The sequence below is a fragment of the Eulemur rufifrons genome, chromosome 19 (genome assembly GCF_041146395.1).
Source record: "Eulemur rufifrons isolate Redbay chromosome 19, OSU_ERuf_1, whole genome shotgun sequence".
Classification (NCBI taxonomy): Eukaryota; Metazoa; Chordata; class Mammalia; order Primates; family Lemuridae; genus Eulemur; species Eulemur rufifrons.
Genome location: NC_091001.1, coordinates 42,418,171 through 42,441,541, shown reverse-complemented (window position 1 = coordinate 42,441,541; position 23,371 = coordinate 42,418,171). Strand labels below are relative to the sequence as shown.

The following is a 23,371-nucleotide window of genomic DNA, read 5'->3' as shown; positions in this document are numbered from 1 at the left end:
ATTTTTTTCTATTAGTCACATTTTAAGAATTATAACCGACGGAGGTCAACATGCATCCTGGTTTGACGTGACCAGTGACTCTTACTCTGAAGGTTGTATGTGTGTTATCCTTTAGGCTGGTTCCTGGCTACTTTGCCTCAAGATAAGCAGTCCTGTCCCTGGCCATGACTCTTGTGATTGGCAGATTCAATTTAGACCTCCAGTGAACTCTAACCTGATTAGTCAGATATCAACTTATCACTTGAACCTGACTTCTTCCAGAAGCAACAGAGAGAAACTAAACACTCATTTATTTCTTCTAGGAAGTTTGGTGACAGCTTATTCATATTCTGCACATTTATTATATTAATATTCTTCAGTTTTATTTGAAACAAAATATATTTAGTGAGCTCTCCCTGGAAATAGAATTTTCTTGGGCTTATCATGCTTTTTTTCTAAACCTCCTAACAACTTGAGATACATAGAAAAGTAAATTTCTCAAAAAAAGTATAGTAGGGTAGGAGAACATAAGCATAAAATCCAAGGAAGAAACCATAAAGGAAATATTTATAGACTGAATACATAAAAATGTTATTTTGCATAAAAACATATAAATAAAATGAAGGCAGATCTCAGAAAAATATCTGTAATATATACGACAGACAAAAAGGATCATAGGATATGTGTGTGTATCAGTATAAATCAGTGTTCAGTATATAAACACACATGCATACACATTCATACCATAACAGATAAAGGAATAAGAAAGTGTGATAAATACCTCAGTGGAAAATCTAGGGGAAAAAAGAGAAAAAGTCAAAACCACATACAAAAACATTTACCTTTATTGGTAACTATATATATTTTGAAAAAATACAAATTGAAAATCAATTTGACACCTCCTCCATCAAACTGGTAATGTTGAAAAATATTGATAAACAATGATAGGGTGAAATGGGAACTGTTACATCCTGCTGGTGGGAGAATAAATTGGTATGACCTTGGTGTAATATGTTCAGAGGCCTTAAGAGCTTGCATTTACCCCACTAAATCCATGGAAATAATCAAAGATACTGACAAATATATGCAGAGAATAATTACTGCTGCCTTGTATCTGAGAATGAGAAAACTGAAACAACCTAAATATCTAGTAGATACACTCATATAATGAAACATCATACATTCATTAGATATCACATTTCTGAAGAATAAGTAATAACATGAGGAAAAGCTCTCAATATCATGCTAAATGAAGAAATCAGAGTACAAAACTCCGTATGTATATGTTAGCAATTTGGCTATATGTATGTATTATATAGACGTAGTATGTTCTCCCTCCCTCCTTTTTTCTGTTACCAAAATGTTAAGTTTAACTCAATGCTGAGTTGTTAGAGAAGTTTATTTTTCATTTATATACTTTTTAGTTTGTATTGTAGCACTTTTAACTCTTAACATATATTAATTATATACAGAGAAAAAAGTTAACAAAAACAGACCTAAAAGCAAATGATAAAATGATATAAAGGAAACTGAAGTTTTAATTAATTAATTATTTTATTTTTATTTGGTAAGTAATGAATACATTCTCAGCACATGAGATTTAAACCATCCTGAAGTCTTTGGAGGAAGTTGTGGAAGCTTCTCTCACAATCACTCCTCTCCATGGAGGAAACATTCTGAATAGTTTGATAAATTTCCTTCCAATCCTTTTTCTACATGCATATATGTATATAGGCGTATATATAACATATAGTTATACATATATACATAGTGCTTCAATAAACATAAATAAAGCAATACCATATGGACTTTCTATTTTATCTTTTAAAAAAAATTATGTCTTAAGGCAGGCGTGGTGGCTCACTCCTGTAATCCCAGCACTTTGGAGGATTGCTTGAGCCCAGGAGTTTGAGGCTACAGTAAGCTATGATCATGCCATTGCACTCCAGCATGGATGGCAGAGCAAGACCCCGCCTCAAAAAGAAAAAAAAAGAAAAAACAACAAATATTATGTCTTGGAGAACTTTCCACGCAAATAGATATTGGTCTATCTCATTCTCATTAGCTGTAAAGTTCTTCCCCATTATTAAAGGACATTTATATTTTATCCTTCCTAACGCTATTAAAAACAATCCTGTAACATACTTCCTTATACATAGATTTTTGGGCACATGTACAAGTCTGTCTTTGGGATAGATTCCTTCAAGTGTGATTGCTGTACCCGAAAGATATGTACATATCAAATTTTGATAGATAAATTCAGTTCATCCTCCAAATACATTTTACATTTCCACTAGTTTATATTCCCACAGTGTACAATGATGCCCTTTTCCTAAGAGGAACTCTGTATAATACTTGATAATCATTAGTCCTATGAGTGTAGAAATGCTTTGAAAACCCTGAAAGTAGTATGCAGACATAAAATCCTGATTCAACTTCTCCTTTCCTCTCTGGTTCATATGCTGAAGAGGTAAACTTAGTAACTCAGTCCAACATTCTGGAATTTGTTTTCTGGGATGTATGCAATGTATATGTCCTTTGGTAAAAATAATATTCCCACTCTGAGGTTGTTATAGCATTGAAAGAAATAATGTACATAATGGATAGTACTTAGCAGGCACTTAATAAATGTTGGCTTTCATTATAAAAATATTCAACAAATATATACCTACTGTAGGACTGTGCTGGGCTCGAGATGACAGTGCCAAATAGGACGGCCAACATTCCTAGCTCAGCACAGCTTACAGTCTCATGAAGGAAATAGCAATGAAAATAAGAGAATTTCTTATTAAATGTGACAAGTGGAAAGTGCTGCGTGAGGATGCAGGAGAGATCCCCTAACTGGATTTCAGTTGTGGGAGGTGTGCCTTAGCCAGCCACATCCCAGTTCAGACCCAGGGAAGAGGAGGAGTTATGAAGGGGAAGCAATGGGGGAGAGGGTCCCAGCAGTGGAGGAGCTGTGGGGAAGCCTAAGGGACTGAGGAAGTTTTCATTGCAGAGGAAGTTTACTGTGACTGGAGAAGGCCATAAAGCTGGTGAAGGAAGGGCCTCGGTTGAGTTAAGGATTTTGCACTTCATCCTGAGGGGAATGGAAGGGTTTTTAGCAGAGGACAGAGAAGATTAATTTTGGGCTTTGGCTGCCATGCAGGGAATAGTTGGAGAGGTGCAAGGCTGGGAAGACTGGGATAGTCGGGAGGCAAGGTCTGGTGGCGGGGCACAGTGGCAACAGGGAAATAGCTCCAAGGCTATTTGTAAAGTCAAATCATCAGGACTTAATGATGTGGGGCTCAGAGACAGAAAACTGTCAAGAGTGATTCTCCAGAGTCCAGCCAGGATTATGAAGAAGGAAAAAACTGAGAGGACAAGTAGTGAGGGTCCTGTTCTTCACAACATTCTAGTCTCCTGCCTCTAGAAAGCAAAGCCAAGGGAAGGGGATGAACAGTTCTCAAGTGCATTTCATAGGCACTTGTACTTGGTGCCTTTCATGGCATTGTGAATTCTCATCACGAACCTGCAGGCAGGTAGTGCACTGCCCAGCAAACCTACCCTCCTTTGTTAATAGTAAGAGCAAGAATCATGATGATAGACATATACTGCTATAAATTCCAATTTCACCTTCAAAGCACATTTGTATCTTTTATTCCCTAGTATTTTCTCTGACTGCAAGAGACCCTCAGCTATAAATGGAAAGAATAGCAAAACAATAATCGTATCTCCCACTTCATGGAGTAAATAGCTTTTTGAGATTTGAACCTAACATTTTGTGAAAAAATAGACAAAAGTAGAATGGAGCTGCAAAGAAAACATGCTTGATTCTTAACCCATTTCACCAAGAATTTTTAATGAACTCTTTCTCCTGTGTTCTCTACATGGCCACATCTGTCTGGGTAGAATCGTAAAGCAGTATTTAGCTTTGTCCCTAGCTCTTTGTTTTATTCATGACTTATGTATGGGCTCTTTCTTCCTCTGGAACATAATGCTGTTTTGGTTTTCAGTGTTTCCTGGACCAGCATCAAATCTGTCACCTTGGAAATGAAGTATTGAGCAGGGAGGTTGCCCTGGCAACTCTTCATTACAAGATGCGAAATGGACCAGATCATTTCATCTTAGCTCTTTCAAAAAGATTAATTCATCACCAAGTCACATACAGAATAAAACTGCTTTAGCTCTTTGATGAATCTAGAATTTAAAGCTCTTTATTGCCAATTGCTTTGAAAAAAATTGGAATAATTTGGGAAGATTAGTCTGCATCATTGGAGAGTCTACCTCATCATTCCTCATCACCATTGTTATCATAATGTCTTTTACAGCATTCCATCAAGGCTTCCTGCTTTGTCCTTCTCTGGACTCTGCACATAGCTTTGTGGTCAGATGTCCTGGATTTGTACCCCAGTTCTGTCATTTACTCCTGAAAGGCCATGGCAAGGTCCCTAATCTTGTATGCAATGAACCATTATCACATACTAGATTCTAAATGAAGCATCTGATATCATCAAAGTATCTCATCTAAAACTTAAAGCAACCTGTGAGGTGACTGTTCATTTCCTTATTTAACTGGCAAGGAATGCTAGGTGCCAAGAGGTTAGGGACGCTGTTAAAGTCATTGTTCATTGTTTTTGTTTTTACCAAAATGAAGTCAAACTGAACACATGGTTTTATACCTGCATTTTTACTCAACCACTTACCATGAACATAATTCCGTGCCGGCATGTTCTCATCCACTTAAATCAAGAATAATCTTTTATTTTCTAGATGTTTAGACTGAGAAATGTGATATGTAGTCTACACTGTAGTAACATATTTTCATGAGTTTATGAGTGATTTTATTGACAAGCCACTTGGCCGGTTAATTTTGTGGTCCTCCCTCCATTTTGTTCTGGGGAGTCTGCAGATGTTTCTGTTTGAAAAGCATGTGTTTAAGCCCCAGCACTCAGCAACTGGCACAACTGCAAAATCTGTAAAGCTGTTGCATCTATGTTTAAAGATTCATCCATGTGAGATTTGCACAGCATTTTCATTACTCATGTCCAGTCAGAACGTCTCCTTAGCCAATCTGTTATTAGCTCTGGGATATTTATTACAAGAGCTGATTTAGTTTAAAAACATTTAGGTTAGTGAATTCAGTCTGGGTCAAACAACAAATATATAATCACCAGTTTCACACTATTTTCTCAATTTCAAAATATTTGAGGATTGGTTTTAGACACAGCTGAAATGTTGTCAGGTAGTATTCTACCTGTTCTACTTTAAGAATTAATAGCTGTGTGTCCAGTTCTATATTCCACTTTCTTCATTTAGCATATATTATGAACATTTTTCCTTATAATGACCACTTTTGGGTGAATTTTAATAGTTACACTAATATTCAGTAATATGAATTCCTATAATCAATTTAACATGCATCAATTACCAAGAATTCAAATTTGGTGGAATCCAAACAATTATATTTTACAATAAGGTAAACTTTAACAATTTTTTGAATCTCAATTATTTTAATTTATATATAGTTTTAGTCTTTCATATACTTAATAAATGGTTACTTTATACATACATTGTGCTAGAAACTAGTATTTTCTTTTTTTTGTTTGTTTGTTTGTGTTTGTTTTTGTTTTTATTCTCCCCCCAACTCAGAAACTAGTATTTTCCAAAGGGAATAAGGAACGACAGAGTCTGGTGGAAAGGAAAGCCATATAGCAAAAACTGCAGTTAAATGTATTTGTTTACAGAGGCATTGAATGAGAAAATATGTAGAGAGTGCCTAGTGCCTGGCAGAGAATAAGGATAGATAACTGTCATCATTATTGATAAAGCTTTTCTTGAGTACAGTGGTTGCTTATGGGATATTTAGTCTAACAGTGGGAAACATTCTAACAGAATTAACCTAAATTGGCCTATCCATGAATTCCAGCAATTTCTTTGCTGGCCTTTATGGTCAGTAACTGTTTCTCTTTCTCTCTCTCTCTCTCTCTCTTCCACCCCCTCCCATTTCTCTCACAGTGAAAATCTTGGCACAGAGTGTGATTATTAATATCAATTTGGTAAGGCTTCTAGGTTAACCTCAAAAGAATTGAAGTAGGTAATACCTTAAAGCTTCCTTTTGTAGTCAAATATTGTCCAGAAGAGCCCGTTAGTCAGTTATGCTTGATTTGCATTATAAAAGTAATAAGTAAACCCCTTTCAAAGGTGCTGTGATCAGGTAGTTTTATTCCCTCTCAAACACAGCACTCAGTCTCTTCACTAACCTCTCTCCCTTCCCCACTTGCTTCCTTACAGAAGCTGGGCAGCCATGACTCTGCCCCCCAAGTCCTTATGAGAATGCCCCCATGACCTCATAGTCACACTAAATTTGACATCATAAAGAGAATCTCATGTGACCTCCACTGACCACCGTGTTATAAAAACTAAGACTGCAGACTGAAGGTGTGGAGTATGACTTTGTCTTTCCCTAAGTCTGCATGCAGAAAGGAATGAGAGTGCACAAAAGCCAAAGTTGAGCTTCTGCCACACTGAAGCACATGATGGCCATGCGAGGCAAGCGATCTAAATCCAAGAAAGAGGGAAGTAAAACACTAAATAATGGCTTTTCCTTAAGTATATTAAGTCGGGAGTCAAGCTGATCATGGTGAAATGTTACAATGTTGTTAAATGTTTTGTGGTATTGATTTTCAATTGAGCCATAAGTTGGTAAACCTGGAGAGCTATTTATAGACTTCTAAAGGAATATTTTTCCCGGGGAGGAAAAAAAACATAAGGGCCGTTGATTTTGTTGAGACTGATTTTTTTTCCTCTGAAAATTTATGTGACATATAACTCTATTTTGAGAGATGATTTTTTTTTTCACTTCTACAAGCTTCAATCAGTTTTCAAAGTCCAGTCATCCGACCTTTTAACCCACTGTTCCAGCTCCTTCCCTTTGAGGAGGATTGTTTAGAAGCCACCTGCTGAATTCATATGATTGATAAGTAGCGAGGTTGGACTATACAGCACCTTCACTTGCTATTCTCTTCAGTTTTCTAAATCTCTTGCCATTGTTTTGTTTGTCTTAGTCTTGATGGTTTAATTACAAAATGAATATATGTAGCTTTTAAAAAATATGAAACAATACAGTAAAAAGTTCTACCTACCCCCTTTACTTGTCCTGAAATCCCAATTTTTAGAAATTAACACTGTTGATAGTTTTAAGCCTAATTTTTTAATGTTTCAGGCATTTTAAAATTAAATAAAGCATTTCAGATAAATTTGAGGCCCCCTGTGCAACCCTTTTTGATCACATTCCCCTCCTTACTCCAGAGATAAACACCAGCCTGAGTTTCCATGTATGTTTTAATATTCTTAATACAAAAATATTAAACATTGTTCCATATTTTTAAAACTTTATACAAATGGTATCATATTGTAAACTCCATTCTGAAACTATTTGGTTTACTTTTATATTTTTTGAGATTTTATCTAGATTCATTTTATCCTGCTGTGTTTTTCTGTTGAGTACATGTCCATTTCTTGTAAATACTGATAAATTTGCACTTATTTCTAACCTCTTATTTTCTGTTGAAAATCATTTTCCTTTGCTTCTTTATGTTCTTCTTTCTTGACTTTTGTTAGACTCAAAAAGTTTTCTATATTCCCTCTTTTTCCCCACCTATGCTTGTTTGGGAGCAATAGATAGTATTTCTATTCCTTTAGTAATTATTTAAAAGTTTTGGCCGGGCGCGGTGGCTCACGCCTGTAATCCTAGCACTCTGGGAGGCCGAGGTGGGCGGATTGTTTGAGCTCAGGAGTTCGAGACCAGCCTGAGCAAGAGCGAGACCCCACGTCTACTAAAAATAGAAAGAAATTATATGGACAGCTAAATATATATATAGAAAAAATTAGCCGGGCATGGTGGCGCATGCCTGTAGTCCCAGCTACTCGGGAGGCTGAGACAGGAGGATCGGTTGAGCTCAGGAGTTTGAGGTTGCTGTGAGCTAGGCTGACGCCACGGCACTCACTCTAGCCTGGGCAACAGAGTGAGACTCTGTCTCAAAAAAAAAAAAAAAAAAAAAAAAAAGTTTTAATATACATGACAAAATTTTCTAAGTCTTAAGTTATTTTATATTTTTATTCTCCTCCTAAACAAAATCAGGAACCTTAGTACCTTTTAACTAGTCATTAAAAACCCTTCCCCAAAAAAATCTTATTATTGTGCTTTAGAGTTCACTTTTGCTTTTAGAACATACATAGTAATCTTTTTGTAACTTTCAAAAGTTAATTAAATTTTTTAACAGTTTCAATTGTGGATCTTTGTATATCTAAAATGTTTTCCTATTGAAAGAGAGTTTAGCTGCGTATAAAGGTCTTTGTTGACAGTAAATTTCACTTAGCACTTTGAAGATATCTTTCTTCTTTTTATTTGTTTATTTCTATAGATTTAGGAGGTACAAGTGTTTTTTTTTATTACATGGATGAATTGTATAATGCTGAAGTCAGGGCTTTTAGTGTACCCATCACCAGAATAGTATACATGGTACCAGATAGGTAATTGTTTATCCCTTACTCCCGTCCATCTATTCCCCCCTTCTTAGTTTCCAATGTCCATTACATCACTTTATGACTGTATATACCCATCATTTAGCTCCCATGTATAAGTGAGAACATGTGGCATTTGTTTTTCCATTCTTGAGATACTTCATTTAGAATAATGGTCTCCAGTTCCATCCAAGTTGCTGTAAAAGACATTATTTCATTCCTTTTTATTGGCTGAGTAGTACTCCATAGTGAATATATACCACATTTTTTTTTATCTACTTATCAGTTCATGGGCGCTTAGATTTATTTCATATCTTTCCAATAGTGAATTATACTGTGATAAATATTTGGGTACAGGTGTCTTTTTGATATAATGACTTTTCTGAATTTATCCATCCTAGAAAAATTTTGGAGGAGTCTTTAGGATTTTCTGGGTATAGATCATATCATCAACAAACAGTGATACTTTGACCTCCTCTTTCCTAATTTGGATGCCCTTTATTTCCTTCTCTAACCTGATTACTCATAGACTTCCAGTGCTGTGTTGAATAAAAGTGGTGACAGTGGGCATCCTTGTCTCGTTCCACTTCTTAGGGTGAATGCTTTCAACTTTTTCCCATTCTGTGTGATGGTGAAATGGGTTTGTCATATATGGCTTTTATTATTTTGAGGTTTGTTCCTTATATGCCTAGTTTTTTTAAGGTTTTTATCATAAAAGGGTGCTGGATTTTATCAAATGCTTTATATTGAGATAATCATATGGTCTTTGTTTTTACTTTTGTTTATGTGGTGAATTGCATTTATTGATCTGAGTTTGTTGAAGTAGCCATTATCTGTTATATATGTTACTGCTTTATATGTTTGTTTGTTTTTTTTTTTTTTTGCATGGATTGCTTTTAAGATTTTCCTTTAAATTTGATATGTTGCAGTTTTACTACAGTATGGCTATGTGTGGATTTTTTTTTTTTTTAGTCTATTTTGCTGTGGGCTGACTTTCGATCTGAGGACTTGTTTTTTTCAAATTGTAGAAAACTCAACTATTATAGCTTCAAATGTTGCTTCTCTAACAATCTTTCTATTCTATTCTTTTGAAATTTCTATCAACTTATTGAAGTTTCTCAATCTCTTTATCTATCTATCTCCCATCAGCATCATCATCATTGTGATCTGTTTATCCACATTCTTTGTATCTCTCTGTGCTGTATTCTGGGAAAAGTCTTCCATACAATCACCCAGTTTGCCAGTTTTGTTTTTTTTTTATTGTGTCAGTCTAGAATTTATTCTCTCTATTAAGATTTTTTTTGTTTCTATTACAATTTTTTCCAAGATAGATTTTTTTATTGTTTTTTTAATCCCATCCATTTCTTCTTATGGCACTTCAGTAAGTTTTTATACTTTTATATAGCTGTTACATCTTTGAGCAACCTGATCATAAGCAATTTTAATCATAATTAATTTAAAGTCATTGTGAGATGGCTCATAAAATTAATTTATTCTCAAATGAGTTGACATTCTGATTGTTGATTTGCTCAGTTATTATTTTTGGCATTGTACTTTTGTGTGTACTTGGAAATTTTAGTATTTTAGCTCATTTTAACAAGATTTTTTTTTAAATCTGCCTTTTCTTATTCTCCTTTTGTTTTGCATTTGCCTAAATCCATGCTTCTGAACTACCATCCCATCCCTCCCCATGTGCATTTACAGCTCTTGTTCCATGGTAATATTGTGGGTATTACAGATTCAAAGAATGGCTTGGTTTAGTTCTTGGTTGTGAGGCTGTAACAGTGTCCACTCTCCTTAGGCATGTCCTTCTTTGAGGAGTAAGAGACCATCATACCAGTGGTGATGTCAGGCACTGAGCCTGATTTGGGCTGTTGTTTTACAGAGCACTCATAGTACCACCTGCTTTCCAGGAGTTGAGTTCCCACTGCCCTCCTATCTTTGGGCCCAGAATCAGCAAGCCCACAGCTTCAGCCCTACTCACTTTTTCACATTTCTCCTCAGCTTTTTATCTCTAGAAACCTATTTATCAATCATGCATCCTTCTTTCTTTCTTTCCATGCATTATATTCTTAATAACAACACTAAAATGTCTGTATGATTTTGGAGGCATGGGGAAACATAAAATCATGAACTATGTCATCTTGATTGAAAGCAAAAATTTACTTCTTAAAAGTAATTCTCCACATTTCCAAAATACTTATATGCTCCTAGGGTCAGAATCATATACAATTTTGAGACAATGATAGTATAGCTTAACATTTTCCTTTTAGATGCTTTTCTTTTTTTGTTTAAATATTAAGATATGTGGCCGGGCGCGGTGGCTCACGCCTGTAATCCTAGCACTCTGGGAGGCCGAGGCGGGTGGATCGCTCGAGGTCAGGAGTTCGAGACCAGCCTGAGCAAGAGCGAGACCCCGTCTCTACTAAAAATAGAAACAAATTATATGGACAACTAAAATATATATATACAAAAAAAAATTAGCCGAGCATGGTGGCGCATGCCTGTAGTCCCAGCTACTCGGGAGGCTGAGGCAGTAGGATCGCTTAAGCCCAGGAGTTTGAGGTTGCTGTGAGCTAGACTGACGCCACGGCACTCACTCTAGCCCGGGCAACAAAGCGAGACTCTGTCTCAAAAAAATAAATAAATAAATAAATAAATATTAAGATATGAGATATATCTTTTGTGAACATTCATTTATTCTTTTATCAACAAATATTTGTTGAGGGCACACTATGTGTCAGGTACTGTTCTAAGTGATAGGAATGCAGTAGTGAATAAAACAGTTTCTGCCCTTATGGCACTGACATTCTACTAGAGAGAGATAGGTAATATGCAAATAGATAAACATAAAATAACAGGTACTATTAAGATGAAAGGAGAGTTGGGAAGAAAAGAATGAAGGTGGGTTTTGATTACAAGGGAGGATGGAGTAAGCATACCTCTCCCTGTTTCTCCCGTTAAATACAACTATAAATCTTAGACTAAATAATATGGTGGAGCTATCAGTGAACTTGGAAATCGAAATGGTCCCAAAAGAATTGGGGAGGGAGACCAGAATTCAAAGTTCCACCAGCAATAAGTTTGCCATTTTCCTCCCTGGAATTGCCTGGAGTGGAATCGGAGGTATCCAAAACCCCAGAAGTAAGCACCAGGTAGGAACAGAAAGAACATCAGAAAGAAGCCTTTCTTTCTGGTGCTCTGCTACTCTTGTAGAAAGTGGTTTTATTGATCACTAAGCCTTGTTTGTTTGACATGTTATAATAATATCTTATAAATTAATAAGAAAATGGTCAAAAGATACTAATAAATATTCTCAAAAAATAAAATGTAAAATAAGTATATAAAAATGATGGTTAACCCAACTACTAAGTTGTAGAGAAGCAAAAATGAGATACTGTTTCTTATTGCTTGCTCTTACAAATTTGACAGAGGCTTCTGAAGATAACACACAATTCTGATTAGAGTTTTATTAAACAATTTTGGTTTTTATTGTTGTTTTCTGGCCTCTGTGTGTGTGTGTGTGCGGTCATGGTTATTTTAAAAATATATAGTTTTAAAACGTGGAAAGAAAAGGTTAGTAATGATATCTCTGATTCTTATTTTTTCTCTGTGATTTACTGTATTTTCTAATTTTTCTACATTTATAATATATTGATTTTATAGTCTGAAAAAAATTATACAGCTATGCAGATACATTTTCAAAGGCACCTGTTAACCTATCAAATGACACTTTCCTTTCCTTTGGTATTGACATGTAGGTGTTCCCTCTGGCACATGTGTGCAGTGACACAAATAAGATGACATTAATTAACCCACATGGAGTCAAGCTCAATATCTACAAGCAAAAAGTGGAACAGGCAATTAAGTCCTACGAAAAGTGAGTATTACTCCTGGCTGCTCTTTAATGAATGTGGAACATGTTTGTTTGTTTTGGCTTTTTCTCTTGTTTCAGCTTAGATTTTTTTTTTATCTGAATCAGCTATTCAAAAATTGTTCATAAGGAATATCATGAGCAGTAGCAGCAGCTAACCCAGGGCTTCCTATGTGCCAGACACTGCATTAAGTACTTTACCTGAATATTTTTGGCAGAGCTTTAAAGAAACCAGCTTCCCTTTCCAAAATCTATAGACATTTCATGTTTCCATGAGATCTTTAAAGTTTTCCTTTTAACAGACTGAATTTGATCATTTCAGTATCTCACATTATGTAAAGTGACTAATAAAACTCCATAGTAATGAGATAATGGAGATAATATAAGTTTATATTATTATTTGAAAATTTTTCGTATCAAGTTCACGATGATGATAAAGTTGACTACAGTGAAATCCATGCTCTGAAATAGTCCCTGTGTCTGTGCTGAGACTGGAGCCTCTCCTCACAGGGGCGGATGACTCAGTCTTCATCCTTGTCTATGCTGTGATCACCTCCCCACCCTGCCCCCATCACTTAATTAATCCTTGGTGCACAGCACTTGCTTAAACTTTGAGCACACCCAGCTTCTTCAAGCAAGCCTGTTCTTGGTTCTGGAAGTTGGGTTTTCATTTATCATGTGGATGGGAGAAATGAAACAAAGTCCACAAAAGTTAATGATAAGGCCCAGGCCAGCATTTATTGGCCACTTGTCATTTTGCCCTGTGTCTAGTGTGTGTTCAAAACAAATACAAGGTCTGACTCCTGCCCACAGGGTGCACACAGTCCTGTCCCATGGCATGTCTTTCCCTACCATGCCATCACAGGCCTCTCCCAACCCCCCTGCACCTGAACCTATTCCACTGCCCTCACCTGAGAATTGAGGCTGTCTTACCTGGCCTCCTCTGTGTATCTCTGAGTCTTTACCTGCCCTGCATCTTTCTTTTAAAGGCAGGTTGAGCCAGTCAAGGCTCACTTTTGCCCATGGGTCTGAGACTTCCAGGCAGGCCTCTCCTTCCTTCTGAGCTTTACCCTTCCTCCTCCTGTTACGCTGCTGTCCCCAGCAGGGTCTTTCATCCCTTCTTGCCTCAGCGCCAATGGCCCTCCTCAGAGAGGCCTTTCTGTAGTTCCCCTCCACTGCCCACCCTCTGTGTGGCCCTCAGAGCACTCGGGACTTCTGCACAGGCCTGTGGCCTGCTGACCATCTTTGCCTCTCTAGGATGTCAGCTCTTGAGGCCAGAGGCTTGGCCAGCCTTGTTGCCTCCTTCATCCCCGATTCCTAGCAGGTGTCTGTGTGTGTGTGTGTGTGTGTGTGTGTGTGTGTGTTTATTTGACTATTCAAATTTGATATAATTCAAGTTTAGTTATTAAAATTCTTCAAATTCAGTTATTCAAAATGCAATATAATAATACCATTCAAATTCAAATGTGATTTGCTTGAATAATTTAAATATTTGAGTTCTGTAATTACCTGGTCTGTGAAAGCCTGGTGCAAGGCCACAAACTAGAGCTTTGAGGTCAGAAAGTTCTTAGGGGTTTCATTCTTGGTTCTGATAATACTCTGGGCAAGTGTGTGACAATCATAAGCCTCAGATTCCTTATTCACAGAACCTATCTCACAGGGCTGTTGTGAGGATTATGTAAATCACATATAAAGAGCAATTAATGTTAATTACTTACCCCTTTCATTTCCTGAATCTGCTAATCCTAAAATGACTATAAATATATGGACTGTGGCAGTCATACAGCTCTTCCCACTGGGCTGACCTTATCCCAGGAGTTTCAAGGACAGGGACCCCCATTCCCAAGCAGAAGAGAGGCCTTCTTCCTTAGCAGCAAAACCAAAACACAGACATAGTAAGTGGTTTTTCCCACTTCTTACTTCCAGTGAGTGAATCTGGAAAAGCCTTTTAGTACCCTCTAGAGAAATATTGTCACTATATTATTAGTATTAAAAAAATGTTGTTTTAATATTATTAATAGCATTAATTTTAACATGACTGATATCATTCAATAATATTTAAGATTATTGATTGAATTATTTGGTGTTATTAATTTAATGTTTGTATTAAATAATTTATTTAACACAGTGACTTAATAATATCAAGATTATCATGAATATTATACAGAACAAAACTTCCTAATCTTTTGCATTCAATAGTGTTTAAGACTTTTGTTGGTATAAATGTCAATTCCTTTTTCCATTTTGCTCCACTTTTCTCAAGGATATGTAGAATACGAAAAGTTTGAAATGATGAAATGTTTATCCCTACACCATCCCTAAATAACATTTCTAAGGAGTTTCCCTCCAAAAGTAAGCCAAATGTATCCTTAAATATAACCTTCATATAACCTAAATCCATACTGTTAGGGCTAGGCAAATGGGAAGCTCACAGTCCTTTGGCCAAAATAATGACATAGTTATTTTGGTCACACTTAGTGCCCATGTGTGGGAGTTCTTCTGTTTCAATATTTTAAGAACTGAGGCCGTAATTTGGGCTTTGTGTGTCTGTGCATAAGCTTTGAGTGAATATTGCCAGGGCTGGGTAGATTCTGGGTGATTTTTCTGCAGCTTACTTTGATTGCAAATCTAAAGTCAAGGTCACAGCTCTCATACCCACAGGAGAAGCATCTGTTCTAACCTGGGACTGGGACCCTGCTTAGAACCCTCTACTTATGGTCTCCAATTTGCTGGGCTGTGTGCTTATCAGACTTGCGAAGTGTCACTAGTTACAAGCTGCTTTGCAAATGAGTCAATTCTTGGCACAAGTAGATTTGAAAATTAAAGATACAGTAAGCTAGTGAATACAACCCTTCAACCAAATTTCACTCTCCTACAATAAAGAGGAAAACTGTCATTAGTAAAATACCCAAATTAAGGGGCTGGGCCAGCTTCAGAGAGGCCCTCATACCCAGTTCCCTTACCGCATCCCACGGGGATCATAACACACGCTAAACACAGTGGTTTTCCTATGATTGCCTCCCAGCATTGAAGAGCCAATGGCTTCAGTAGAGCCATTGAAATATTTCAGTGAAGATGGAAAAATAGAAGAATAACAGAGGTTTTGAAAATGTGCTATTGGAAAAGTCTATTCTAAAGGATTAAATTAAAGTTAGAGGCATGTGCTAGCTAACTGGATCCACATTCACCAGTGATTTCTCAGAATTTCTAAGCCTTGTTCTTCAGAACTTGGAGAGAGTAAATGTTGAGTTATTCCTGGTCACTTTATTTATACATCTCACTTAATCCTCTCAAGCATGCCAAGGGCGGGTGGTGTTATCCTTGTCTTATCACTGAGAAAACAGATTTCAAAAAGCTGTGTAAAACAGGATCACACAGCAGGAAAGTGGGGACATGGAGATTTGGACCCAGACCCATGTCGTTCCAAAGCTCTTATCTACACTCCCAGTCTCTCTCCCTACCACACTGCCTCCACTTTCAAAGTTTAGATTTAAGAGGATTGTGAATAGGTGTTCTTTTTTAAGAAAAGCATACACACACACACACACACACACACACACACACACAAAATGCATACTATGAATCCTTTTAACAAGTCTTAGCGTTCTTGATCATTGTTACATGAACCATATGATTAAAGAAAACCAATTTCCAGCTAGGCCCCAAAGAACCAAAAATTTCAAGTGAGACAGAAGAACTTAGCTGGCTTATTTCCCTCTTCCTGACTCTTTTTCTGTCACTTACAGAACATTTACCTGTGTCAGACACAATTCTGTGTGTTGGACACATACTAGTTCATTGAGTCCTCACAGTGATACTAGGAAAGGGGAGGTACTATTATTACTATTATTCACATTTTACAGAAGAATTTGGGTACTGGCCCAAAGCCTCATGGCTGGAAGAGGAGAAGCTTTAGGCCCAGGCATTGTGGCTCCAGAGTCCATCCTCTTACCCCGCACACCAGACTCCCTGTCCATGTCTCACCAAGCTCATGGTGGGAGAGCGGGCAGGATAACACCTCCGCCAGAAGTGTGTTCTCAGAGCCGCATCCCACTGGTGCTGGGTCCAGGGGTTAGAATAATGCCTTCTGAGTGGGGGAGTGTCCTCACACCTCATTTTATTGAAGCAATTTTTTTTAATGGAACATCAGCTCACAAGGTGGGAGCCCATGTTCTGAGCTCTGCAGTCCAGGAAGCCTGCTTTGGGGTAGTGAACTCCCCTGGAGGACCCCTGGCTCCAATTCCTTTCTCTGCTCTTGGGTTGACAGCTTCTCTCTGAAAACACACTCAGTGATGAGCTGTAGTCTCAGTGCCGCCAAGTAGCAGTGGTAGGTGAGCAAAGTGCCTCATCTGTCTGCCCCTCAGCAGCCTCGTGTAGAAAACAAGGCAGTCAGGCTGGTTGATCTCTAAACTACGTCCCAATCCTGTTATTTATGACCTTGTTAACCTCTTTTCTCTGAGAATCCAGGCAGAAGACTATCTACAGAAAGCAAGCCAGGTAGGGGCACAGTTATGTTTTCCTTAGGAAGAAAACTGATGGGAGGTTAGAAACGTCTTCATACAAAGGAATAGTTTGTCTACTGCCTTTGATCAGATTGGGTTTTACCTGACTGAGCTGAGAGCTGAGCCCTCCTTTAATATTTGACACAATTGCCACAAAGCCACGAGACTTCTGCGGTGATGCTGAGGAGACACTCCAATCTAGTCTCTCTAAGCAGATAACTGTGGCGTGGTCCAGTGGTAATGGCACTTGGCTTGGGCTCCCCTGCAGTGCCTGGGGTCAGCCTTTTGCCATGAAATGAAGTATTCCTACTAAATTATTGTTGTTTTTTTAAACAGACGCTTGAATAAAATTGTTTGGCGAGCATTATCTCCAGAGGAAAAAGAAAGGTAAGCCATTCTGTTCTCTCTTCACTTTTTTTTAGTTTCAGTGAAATTCATGTGACCAAAAATTAACCATTTTAAAGTGTACAATTCAGTGGTATTTAAGATATTCAAAATGTTTTGCAAACCACCACCATTTTCTAGTTTCAAAACTTTTTCATTGTGGTTTTGATTTGCATTTCTCTGATGATTAGGGATGTTGAGCATTTTTTCATATGTTTGTTACCCATTCTTATATCTTCTTTTGAAAAATTTCTATTCATGCTGTTTGCCCACTTCTTGATCGGGTTGTTTGATTTTTTCTTGCTGATTATCCTGAGTTCTAAATAGATTCTTGTTATCAGTCCTTTATCTGATGTGTAGTATGTGAAAATTTTTTCCCATTTTGTTGGTGGTGTGTTTATTCTCGTGACTGTTTCTTTGGCTGTGCAGAAGCTCTTAACCCCAGTGAGAATGGCTTTTATCAAAAAGTCCCAAAACAACACATGTTGGCGTGGATGCAGAGAAAAAGGAATACTCATACACTGCTGGTGGGACTGCAAACTAGTGCAACCCCTATGGAAAGCATTATGGAGATACCTTAAACAAATTCAAATAGACCTACCATTCGATCCAGCAATCCCATTATTGGGCATCTACCCAAAAGAACATAAGTCATTCTATGACAAAAACACCTGTACCCAAATGTTTATAGCAGCACAATTCACAATCGCAAAGATGTGGAAACAACTCAAATGCCCATCAATTCATGATTGGATTAGTAAATTATGGTATATGTATACCATGGAGTATTACTCAGCTATAAGAAATAACAGTGATACGACATCTCTTTGGTTCTTCTGGAGAGAGTTGGAGCCCATTATATTAAGTGAAGTATCCCAAGAATGGAAAAACAAGCATCACATGTACTCACCAGAAAATTGGTTTCCCTGATCATCACCTAAATTCACATCTGGGAATGATACCAATCGGATATCAGACTGAGGTGGGGGGAGGCAGGAGGGGGGAGGGGAAGGGTGTGTGCCTACATGATGAGTGCGTTGCGCACCATCTGGGGAATGGTCACGCTTGAAGGTGCTGACTCAGGGGGGGGGGGTGCGAGGAGGAGATGGGTACATACCTACATGACGAGTGCAATGTGCACTGTCTAGGGAATGGACACGCCTGGAGCTCTGACTTGGGGGGATAGGCGGTACGTGGGCAACGTATGTAACCTGAACTTTTGTACCCCGCATAATAAGCTGATATAAAAAAAAATGTCAAAAAGAATTTCCCTATCACTGAATATTATACATCATCATTTTTAAAATGATACAGATTTCATTGTATAGATGTACTAAAATTACTTAATGATTCCTCTTGATGGATAATTAGATTCTTCTCAGCTTTCCTTATCATAAAGTCTACTGTGATGAATTTTCTTGGGCCTATGTTTTTCTACCTATCTTTGTGCATGATTGATTGTTCCTTTGGAATAAATACGTAGAAAAGAAATCACTGGGCCAAAAGATATGCACACTTTTAATGTATATTGACAAATTGCCTACTATTAGGTTTAATAAATAACATTCCTACCAAAAAAAAAAAAACCAACTTTTTCATCACCCCAGAAAAACACCACAAAGTAACCACTCCCCATTGCCTTCTCCCCCAACCCCTGGTGACTACTAGTCTGCTTTCTGTCTATGAATTTGCCTATTCTGAGTATGTTATATGAAGGAAATCACACAACATGTGACCTTTTTGTGTCTGGCTTATTTTAGTTACTTCATGTAAAAACTTAATGTTTTCAAGGTTCATGCAAGTTATAGCATGTATCAGTACTACGTGTGTGTATACATATATACACCCCACCATTTATCTGGTCTTCCATTGATAGACATTTGGGTTGTTTCTGATTTTTGGTTATTATGAAAAATGTTGCTGTATCCATCTGTGTACAAGTTTCTGTGTGGACACTTGTTTTCATTTCTCTTGGGTATACATGTAGGATTGGATTTGCTTATCACATGGTAATTCTGTGTTTGACTTTTTGAGAAACCACCATACTGTTTTCCCATAGCAGCTACAACATTTTAAAAAACTATTTATTTACTTATTTTTATTGACACATACTAAGTCTACATATTTATGGGATATGCTTGATATTTTAATGCATGCATACAATGTATAATGATCAAATCAGGATATTTAGGATTTTCATCACCTCAAACATTTATCATTTCTTTGTGCTGGGAACATTTCAGATCCTCTCTTCTAGCTAGTTTAAAATGTACAATAAATTATGATTAACTATAGTCAACTACTGTGCTATTGAACACTAGAATTTATTCCTTCTACCTAACTGTATGTTGTTTGTACCTGTTAACGAATCTCTTTTCATCTCCCCCTGCATACTCACACCTCCTTTCCAGCCTCTGGTAATTCTCATTCTATCCTCTACTTCCATGAGATCAACTTTTTTTTTAACTCCTACCTATGAGTGAGAACATGCGATATTTGTCTTTCCATGCCTGGCTTATTTCACTTAACATAATGACCTCCAGTTCCATCCATGTTGCTGCAAATGACAGGATTTCATTCTTTTTATGGCAGAATAGTATTCCACTGTGTACATATACATTTTCTTTATCAATTCTTCCACTGATGGACACTTAGGTTGATTCCATAGCTTGGCTATTGTGAATAATGCTGCAATAAACATGGAAGTGCAGGTATCCCTTTGATGTATTGATTTCCTTTCCGTTGGATAAATACCCAGTAGTGGTATTGTTGGATTGTATGGTAGACTCTTATTGTTCCACATCTTCACTAGCACTTGCTATTTTTCTTTTTTTAAAAAATTAAAGTCATCCTAGTAAATGTGAAGGGATATCTTATTGTAGTTTTGATGTGCATTTTCTTAATGACTAATGATGCTTGAACATCTTTTCATGTGCTTGTTGTCCGTTTGTATATCTTCTTTGGAGAAACATCTATTTAAGTCCTATTTCCATTTTTAAATTGGGTTGTGTTTTTGTCATTGAGCTGTTCTGATTTGTCCTGTTCTCCTATGATTGCCGCGGTTCAAGCCTTTGCTTGATGATCTTTGTGCTGGGTGTTGGGTTGCTCCCCAGGCCATTGTAGGAAGTTCAGGCTGGGGGCTGGGTGAGACCCTCTCCATGGAGGCTGGGATTGTGGGGATTGCTTTTCCTGGGGTTTCCTTACACAGGTCACAGTGACAGCTGGGTGAAGCTATCTAACCAGTATGGGTTTCTGGGCTGTGGGCATTTGCTTGAATCAGGTCCAGGTGTAATAGCAGCTCAAGGCTGGGGGATCCCTGGCAGGGCGTTGGGCCTTGGGGCAGTTCCACTGGCCCTGCAGCAGTGGTGGAGAGTCAGGGGTGAGGTCTTGGTGTCCAGGTGCAACTCTGGAATCATGGGGGCAGTGTCCTGTGCCTGGCAGGAGCTCTGGGGCCACAGGGGTGGAGCCTTAGGCTCCAGTGCAAGAGCCTCAGAGCTGGGACTGGGAAAAAGCCAAAAGCAGGGCCTCAGAGCCAGAAGCAGTGCTGTGTGGGCAAGGCCACACAGGCAGCTGGCTGTTTCCACCTGGGGCATGGAGACAGGGCTACAGAGGTGGTGGGCTGTTCCAACCTGGGGCACAGAGACAGGTCCTCATAAGGTGGCAGGCTCTTCTGCAGGCTTGGAAACTGCAGATGCCAAGCCACACGGGTGGAGGTCAGTTCCAGTAGCCCCGGGACTGCGGAGTTCTCCCCACCCTGCTAAGTCCCACTGAAGCAGCTCCAAAAGTTTCCAGGTCGGGGCCTGAAGCATCTGAGGCAACTCCTCTGCTCAGATCCTGCAGCATTGGAGAGAAGGGGAACATGGCTTCCAGTCACAGGGTACGGCTCAGAGGAGCCTCCACTCCATCCACTCCCTCCCCTTCCCCCAACCAGTGGGGGTGATGTGAGGGCTGCTCCTTCAAAGCTGAATCCAGTGCAGACCTGGCACCATGAACCTGAGAGCACAGGATAGTGTCAGCTGCAGAAACCCAGGATCAGCTGCCACCAGATCCTTACTGTGCCTGTTATCTTGTGCAATGGCTCTGCACAGACTCTAGGCAGCTCCCAGCCTGTCCAGACAGAGGCCTGTGGTGGTGGAGGGAGCCCTCTCACAACTCAGCCACAGTGCCTGTGGGGTAAGCGCAACACCCCAGCACTCTATCCTCTTAATCTTCCCTGCGTGTAGATGCCTCCCCACAGATCCCTTGGATCTTGTCCCATGTGTCACCCAGTCACCTTTCCTTCACTCTGAGTGTCCCATGTTGTTTCTCTGTGATTTCACAAGGTTCCTTCTAAGAAAAGCTATCTGTAGGTAGGCCTCTGCCTGCAGTTTACGCTCCTTTCCTTGAGAACAGCGTGCTTGTGGGCTGCTTCTAGTCTGCCATCTTCCCTTCTATTTTCTTTCTATTTTTTGTGTATCTGTTGTAGGTTTTTTGATTTGAGGTTGAGTTTTCATAGGTTTCTTGAGTTGAAGTTATTTGCAAATAACATCTTATAACTAATTATTTTAAACTGATGAAAACTTAACTCTGATTACAAAAAACAACAAACAAGCAAAGAGAAAGCTAAAACTACAACCTCTACACTTTAACTCCATTCCCCCTACTTTTTGAATTTTTTGTTTATATATATATATATATATATATATATATGTATCTTTTTATGCTATCTCTTAAGAAGTTGTTGTAGTTATAATTTTACTAAGTTTGTGTTTTAGTCTTCCTATTCAAGATATGAGTGTTTTACGCATTGCTACTGCAGTGTTGAGTATTCTGTATTTGTCTGTGTACTTACTGTTACTAGTGAGCTTTAAATGGTTTCTTATTGTTCGTTAATATACTTTTCTTTCAGATTAAAGAACTCTCATTAGCATTTCTTATAGGGCATGTCTGCTGTTGACACAATCCTTCACTTTTCATTTGTCTGGAAAAGTCTTTATTTCTCCTTCATGTTTGAAGGATATTCAAGGTCTAAGAGCTCCTTAGTCATCAGGTGGTAAATCCTGCCAGGACTGGGTCCTTCCCTTCAGGGCAGCAGGTTCCCTTCTGTCCCAAGGTGGGTGTGGAAATGTCATCCAGGATCTAAGGCCTGGAACTGAGGGCTTCAGGAATTTTCTTGGTACTTTATTTTACTGTGCCTGAGCTGGTGAGTACCTAAGTTGCAAGACAAAGTCCTCTGTACTCTTCCCTTTCCTTTCCACAAATGTAAGGAGTCTCTCCCTGAGCTGCACGGCCTGAAGTTGGGGCAGGGGCAATGCAGGCACTCCCTTAACCACCACAGCTGGTGTTTCACAAGGTGATGTGCACTCTAACCAAGTCCGCTGGCTGCAAGTCCAGTGAAGCACCAGACTTGCCCAAGGACTGCCATCTTCGTGGCCTGGCTGCTTCTCAGATTTATTCCAGCCCCCAGGCCACTTTCATCAGCGAGTGGTGGAGCTAGCTGGAGTTCAGGTTTCCACTGCCAAGGCAGAGGATTCCCCTCTGGCCAGGGATGGTCTAAATACTCCCTCCAAGGGTGCCAGCAGTGCCAACACTGCCTTGTGTTGTGTTCCACTGTGACAGCGCAGCACTGAGTTCCAAAGCAAAGTCCCAGAATCATTTCACTCTCCCTCCCCCAAGTACACAGATTCTCTCTCATTGTGACCCTGCTGGGGGCTGGGGTGAGGGGTGGTATAGGCAGTGTAAAGCTGTCTTTCTTACTCTCTTCGGTGCGTCTTTCTTGATATGTTGTTAAAACCAGGTACTGTGATCACTCACCTTATTTTTGGTTCTTATGAGGGTGCTTTCTTGTGTGGATAGTTGTTCAATGTGGTGTTCTTGTGGGGAGATAATCACTGAGAGGTTCTGCTTGGCTATCTTGTTCCCCAAAAGCTTTTAATTTTTAGGTAAGTCAATTTATCTTTTTTCCTTTGTTGGTTGTGCTTTTGGTATCAAATCTAAGAATCCGTTGCCAAATACAAGGACATAAAGATTTATCCCTTTGTTTTCTTCTAATGTGGTTATGGTCTTAGCTTTTACATTTATGTTATTCATCCATTTTAAGTGAATTTTTGTGTAGAAAGTAAAGGAAAGGCCCAACTTCATCCTTTGC

At 38.6% G+C, this 23,371-nt stretch overlaps 1 protein-coding gene across 1 annotated transcript in view; it reads left to right on the top strand.

The window, feature by feature from the left end:
* The window catches only part of VWA3B (von Willebrand factor A domain containing 3B), a 188,799-nt gene that overhangs the window by 131,045 nt on the left and 34,383 nt on the right, over positions 1-23,371 (top strand). Inside the window, 2 exon segments of the mRNA XM_069494458.1 lie at positions 12,246-12,364; positions 17,197-17,247. Of these exon segments, the coding sequence (XP_069350559.1) occupies positions 12,246-12,364; positions 17,197-17,247 (170 nt within the window).